At 32.1% G+C, this 7,202-nt stretch overlaps 1 protein-coding gene across 1 annotated transcript; it reads right to left on the bottom strand.

Moving 5' to 3' along the window:
* Positions 1-6,292: 6,292 nt before the first annotated feature.
* On the bottom strand, positions 6,293-7,175 carry LOC134837516 (odorant receptor 22c-like). The gene is made up of 3 exons (XM_063852899.1): positions 6,645-7,175; positions 6,430-6,582; positions 6,293-6,374 (listed from the first exon to the last, which is right to left on the bottom strand). Exons 1-3 carry the CDS (start codon positions 7,173-7,175, stop codon positions 6,321-6,323), a joined length of 738 nt encoding a protein of 245 aa, XP_063708969.1. The 3' UTR covers positions 6,293-6,320.
* Between the last annotated feature and the right edge of the window lie 27 nt (positions 7,176-7,202).

Here is a 7,202-nt window from a genome sequence, read left to right as displayed (position 1 = left end):
ACGTTTTGCGTACATGCAACATTTCGGATTGCACAACAACTTTTTATTTTGACTCTTTTATGGAGTGAATGGCAGAGAACACACACATTGTGTGGCGAATTGTGGATGGAGGCATAATAAAAGGCAAAAACAAGTCAAAAGTAGGTCAGCTCCTGCTTTTTTTTCGGTTACATGTGTCGTCGTTGTACTAGGATAACATTTATTTCGTGACACATACTCGGAGGAGGAATGAGCAATAAATGGTGCACAACACAGAGTCGAGTAAGCGGAGAAAGGAAAAAAAAAACATAAATGAAAAATTGCGAAAAAGGAAAAGTTCAGAGATTCAACAAATTGACAAGTATGGGAGGTTGTTGTTGTTGTTGTTTGTCATCGTTTGGAGGCGTTTGCGAGGCGGTTGTTGATATTTTTTCTTCATTTCCCATTTTTTGCAATAATAATAATATCATGAATAAGACAACACATGGTGAACTTTCAACCTTATTAAAGGCCCGACGAGAGGAAACATCAAAAATTCTTGTAATGAGCGACAATTTATCTTGGCGTAGGCATCTAATTCACGTTTGTAACTCATTTGTGATTGTCAACTTTTCAAAATCTGACGTATAATTTTGCAAAACTCCCTAATAAATTGCCACTCTTATCGTGTGTGTGAGTGTGTTGTCACCCGTCACAAAGCATTAAGTGTCGTATGAAGCACATTTTAACACAGTTGAAAATAAATATCGAAACCGCAAAATGAAGCGCGCACGAGATGATGAGTGAATGTGTTAAGGCAAAGAAAATGTTACACAAAGTGCCTCATTTGAGAGTTTTCCGTAAGTTGTTTTCTTTTGTGTGATGCTCTTATAATGTTTTTCAAATAATGTAGCAAAATGATGAATAAAGGCAGATGATGGCAAAATGGGATTCGAGTGTTGATTTTTGTGATTTGTGCATTTTAACGGTAGATTAGTCAAAGAAGAGATTTCTTTCGAGGATTTATAACGGGATGCGTTTTTGATCTTGGTAATTTTGAAGGGAAAATTGTTGTTTTACAGTTTATTTTTTTAGCGGGAGTTACTAAAAACGATTATTTTAACGAATTTCGGTGTTTAAAAGGTAATTTTTAATTAATCACAAATTAAAAATATTTTTGAAATGAATTTTTAATCAAAACGTTTTTTACTCTTTTTAATTTTTCCTGAGTTTTTCGAAAATTGTAAAGAAGTGTTTTAAAATGATTTATATAATAATTAAATGGAGCCTACTAAAAAAATAAAAAAAGAATTTTTAAAATTTTGCTTTAAAAAAAATTTTTTTTATAATCAAAAATAATGATTTAAAAAAAAATTAGAACTGTTGATTAAATTTAAAACGAGATTTAAAATTAAAAAAAAAATAAAATTAAATTCAAAATCAATAAAGAATTTTTTTATATTAATTAATTAATTAAAATAAATTAAATACTCTTTCATACAAAATGACAAAATTTTAACAAATTTTGGTCTTTTATTATTTAAAATTGATCTGAAAGTATTTCAAGATAAAAATTTAAACAAAAAATTTTCGTAAAAAAAACTGTCAAAAAATTTTGAAAAATAATTTTTTAAAGAAGAAAATTATTATTTATTTTTAAAAATTGAAAATAAAAAAATTTTTGAAAATTCCTTGAAAAAGTAAGGAAAAATACCAAAAAATGGTAAATTTTGATGAAATATTTAACAGGAAATGGCTTTTGAAATGGGGCAGGGTACAAAAACATTTTAAAAAAAATATAAATTCTAATATTTTTAATAAAATGATTGAATTAAATGATTACTTAATTTTTTTGCTCTAATATTTTTCCGATTATTATTTATTTTTACAAATTTAAATAAAAACAATTAATTTTTTAGCAATTTTAAAAAATTTTAATTTTAATTTTAATTTTAATTTTTTAATATTTTTTTACTCTCTTATTTGATTTTTAATCATTAAAAAAATAGAAATTATTATTAAGATGCCTCAATAGCAATTTTTAATTCTTTTCATCTCATTAAGTCAAATGGCTGTAAACGTGAAAAATAAATCCGTTTATGATTTTATTGCATCATACCACCTTGATTCGTGTCTGTAATTTATTTTCTAGCTCAAAAAAACTCGAGAAGAAAAAAGTTAAGAGGATTTATTAACGTTTCCCCTATAGATGAATAGATTCATTCGCTCATATAGACATCCGAGATAATTTGCCTAGTTTTCTTCATTGAGTTTGAGTATAATGATGGTGATGATAATGATGTGAAATTGTTCTGGTTTGCTTTTTATTGTGAAGAAAAATGAGGTAAATGTTCGTTGGTTCAAATTTTAATGTGACGCAAATGGAAAAAACGAAGAAAGAAAGAAAAAAACACTCAGAGATAAATGTGATAGATAGGTGAGGCGAGTGCCTATAGGTGAAATAATCTCCATGGATTATGCCAGATTACCATCTCTCTTGTATTTTTTGCTTGCTATCTGTTGTCTGGCATTGTGAAAATTTTATTATCATTACGTTTGACAATTGTAGCGAAAGAAAATCCGTCGAACAAAAGGGGTAGCGAATTTAAAACGACGACGACGACAGGGAGAAAATTTATTAACTGATGACTGATTTCGCTCCACTTTGGCTCGTGCATGTGTTAAAATGCATCAAGGAATAAATTTAAATTGACGCTGATTTCATCAAAAACTATTAAAATTTAATCAAGTTAGTGCGGGAAATTGAACCACATTTTGCGAGATGAACAAAAGGGAGGCGAGTAGGCACAGACGACAATGCGGAGACACTTTATAATGAAATAATGTCAGACCATAAAATATATAACAAAAGCTTTTAGAAAGTTTTATCTTACGTATTTGCGATAAATGTACGAAGGAGATACATTTTTTTTCGGTGTACGACAAGTTGAGATAATCTGCAATGAAGGATGTTCATTGTTGAGAATCACCAGGCGGCTCCACATGACGTCACCCACATCCAATATTCATTCGAATTACCTTCAAGGCTTTCCTTTTTCTCTCTTTGATGCACGGAAAAAGGGTAGTTGTAATAAAAATTGTGTCGTTTCAAGCAGTTTTTGTGCCTTACGGATAAAAAGGGGTTAGATTGACCCTTAATCCTTGGTTCAAATAGACCCCACTTGGAACCCCTTGGAGAGAGTCCAAATTGACCCCTCAAGACCCCCTTGGAGTCCAAATTGACCCCTAAAAGACCCCTTAAGAGTCCAAATTGACCCCGTAGGAGTCAAATAGACCCCCTTGGAGTCAAATATACCCCCTTGGAGTCAAATATACCCCCTTGGGGTCAAATAGAGACCCCTTGGAGTCAAATAGAGACCCCTTGGAGTCAAATAGAGACCCCTTGGAGTCAAATAGACCCCCTTGGAGTCAAATAGACCCCCTTGGAGTCAAATAGACCCCCTTGGAGTCAAATAGACCCCCTTGGAGTCAAATAGACCCCTTTGGAGTCAAATAGACCCCCTTGGAGTCAAATAGACCCCTTTGGAGTCAAATAGACCCCCTTGGAGTTAAATTGTTGAATTCTTTTATAACTTTCAGAATTTTAAATTAAATTAAACTTCTAAAGGTGCCAAATCAATTCATTTTGGAGTTGCTCATTTGTAGACCCAAAAATAATCCATTTAAGGGATCAAATTGATCCTATAAGTAAGATGTTAACTTGACTCCTCAAAAAGGTATCAAATTTATCTCCTCTCATTCTATTGAAATGATTAATTTTTTGGGTCTATGAATAATCAAATCCAAAGATGATCTATTAAGAAATCATAAAAAATGCTTAATGCGGGTTCATTTGACTCCATAATGGTAAATCTGACCAATTTTTTGTCCTTAGGATGTCTTTCCTTAATAAAAAATATATAAAAAGTCTTGTTATGTTCCAGTTACGTTATGAATAAAAAATGTTGCGTGTCCCCTTTATTTATTTGTTTCTTTTCTTTAAAATTTGTTGACTCTTCAAAATACTTGCTCGTGCATTGTACAATTATTATTTACACACAAGAAGAACATCTAGCAACATGACAAGAAACGTCCAACTGCCACATAAAAAATTCCGATCGTAAATTGATAACAAATTGCCGTTACGTGACTTATCAGAAAAAGTTATGATGTCTGTCTCCGGAAAAAAAGCACGAAAAAAAAATGAATTTCCAAGACACAATAAATAATAAAAAAATTTCTGTAATTTTTGGTGTCTTACAAAACTAAAGAAGAAACGACAGTCAAAAATTTTGATGTTTGCTGAGCAGATCAATCTGCTGCGTTGATGATGATGGACAGGATAGCCTTGGGACATAAATGATGCGAATATTTTTCATGTCTCGCATGATAAAATGAGACAAAAAAAAACTTGTCGCAAAACGGAAAAAGACTTGACACAAGTTTTAGTGGAGAAAAAACTGAAGGACAAAAAAGTTACAATTATTTTTGTCATTCGGTTTTGATAGAAAATCAATGAATTTGTGGTTGATTATAAAAGTTTGGCAAGAATATTCAAAATACATGAGAAAGTCTGGTTTTGATGAATATGTCAATACAATGATGAGAAAAGTTTGGTCAGCAGGGTGCTTTTTTTGTGATGATGTTTCACTTTTCTTTATTAAACTTTGAGTTTCGGGCGTCTGGAATGAAATAAATTTACGACAGCTGTCATGAAACGAATTACGGAATGTACAAATGTCGATTGGAACAGGATCTATAAAAAAATATTTTGACAGGAAAAAAAATATATGACATGAATTTTGATAATATTTTTTTTAAACACCGTAAATGTCTTTTAATGATAATTTTGATTGGCACACCCAAATTCTTCAACTCAGCCCATATGCATTCTCTGCTGGCGGAATCGAATGCTTTCTCATAAAAAAAATATTTACAAGTTTTTTTAAATTTTGATCATTAAAATAAAATGATGCCTTGCATAAGATCATCGGGGAATGATTCGCGCTCCCACATTTTCACGAGCAATGGATGAAGTTCATTGGCAGTCAGTCTAACATCCACTTTCAGGACTTCAAATGTTATCGACTTTGCCGTTTTTTATGGCATTCAATTTTTCTTATGGAAAAAAAATTTTTCAAAAAAAAAAATAAAAAAAAAATTTGTTCACTCTTTTTGTCAGATATTCAAAGAATGGAAAGTGAAAAAGGAAATTTGATGAACAAGCTCTCACATTTCTTTCATTAAAAAATTTCTTAAAATTCAATTTTCACTGAATAAATTGACACTTAATATATCTTTTATCAACCACTTTGGTGAAACCACATTTGAGAAATTGTATCTTTCAGATTAAAAATTCCTTGAAACACATAAAGTAAATTTTATATGAAAAATTTTCAATTCTAGGAAAAATTTTCAAATTCTTCGGTAAGGAAAATCAAATGGCATCTTTTAAATTTAAAAATGAAAAGATTTTGTATTCTTAAACATTTTCTTCTACAAAAATCAAAAATAATTTTTAAAAAATTAATCTAAGAAAATAAAAAAATCCTTAGTTATAAATTTTTCTTTTTATGAAAGAAAAAAAACTAAAAAAATTATTTTAAGCTCATCCAGAATAAAAAATAGAAATTTTTAAAAATAAATTCCTCCCATAATCCCGACGATTTAAGTGCTTTACTGCACAATCTTCATAAATTCCCTTCAACCACAATAAAAAGACGAAGGAACGAAAAACATTACTGACATACTTTTCCCTTCAAAACTCTTTCAATTTGCCAAACCACATTTTATTTTATTTTTTTCCATATATGACGAAGAAAAAAAAATCCTGCAGAAAATGTTTAAAGAAATAAAGTAAATGATGTGCAATCACATTGTTTTTCTTCTTGTTCCTCCCAATCTTGACAGAGATTTCCCGATTTTGAGTGTAGTAGCTTATGCTAGAGTAATTTCTCTCTCATGAAGAAGATAAATTACTAGATTAGGATCTCTCTAGATATCGAACAAACATTTTTCCCGCTTGTTTTTCAAAATACCAGGCGTTCCCACTGGCAAGTTTACAATGGAATAACATTTTAATGTGTGTAATTTGCTGTTATCTGATTTATTGAGTACAAATTTCGCTCAGCAGGTGATTGCAATTGCATTCATGTTTCATCAAAATTAAGATTTATCAGGTTTCAATGTTGTAATTACTTTTTTTTTGTGACTGAGCGAGTGATAAGCATCGCTGGTATAAATTGCAACAAAAATGACACTTTTGTTCTATTGTTTCACCTGAAGTGAGTAAATTAACAACATGAAAGTTTTATTCTCGATTTTTTGTGTCATTTTAGTGGCTGCATGGGCGGTGAGTGATTTTATTCCAAAAATGTGTTCAAAAGAGTGACATAGGAGCCGGATGCTTGAATTATCTGAAAAAAAATTTTTTAAGTGAAAAATGGAAAAAAAATCAAAGGAAAAATTTACATTAGCAAAAGTTGGCATCGAAACACGAAAGAAAGGCACGGCGATGCTGATCGTTTTGTTCGTACGTTGAATCATCATTGCAATGGCACGTCTGCCGTTCGCGTTTAGCTTGTGCCACGATAAATTGTAGAGCTCGGTGTTGAGTTGCGTGCTCTAGAGAAGCAAAAAAATTGTAACAAATGTGAAAAAATCGTGGCAGCAAATTTATTTCTTACCGATTCCTCCAACGAATCACCGCCATAGCAAAAGACAAACGCCTGAATGAGCGCCGTCATGATGTAACACACATAAATTGCCTTTGCCGCGCCGCGTGCGATAATGAGGTTGACACCATTCATACAAATCACCATGGCAGATGTGATGAAATGAATGAGAATCATTTCTTGTGCCAACGTCTGTGAGGTTTCACACAATTCAATTGTGGCATTGTGCTTATCAACCGTTTCCCGTAGCTCTGCATACACTTTTTCGTTGTCTTCCGCATGCAACACGTGCCAATCTGGCGCAAGCTTGTCAATTTTTGCCGCTAAGCCAGCGAGACGTGTTTTGATGCTCGTAAATTCGGCCGAAATGTGAAAACAAATGCCCATAAAGGTGCAATCGATGCCGGGATTTGCGGTGGATGTCAGCCAACTCGAATACGAAAGCAGCAAATAGGTGATTTCATAGCCGGGAGTCGTGTCCGATGACCATGGCCAGACACTCCGAAAGGGCAGCTCCCCAATGGTTTGTTGTCCGGTAGCCATGCGAAAGAGATTTAGCGACACTGGCAG

This window comes from Culicoides brevitarsis, chromosome 1 (assembly GCF_036172545.1).
Source record: "Culicoides brevitarsis isolate CSIRO-B50_1 chromosome 1, AGI_CSIRO_Cbre_v1, whole genome shotgun sequence".
Classification (NCBI taxonomy): domain Eukaryota; kingdom Metazoa; phylum Arthropoda; class Insecta; order Diptera; family Ceratopogonidae; genus Culicoides; species Culicoides brevitarsis.
This window is presented reverse-complemented; position numbering and strand designations above follow the sequence as displayed.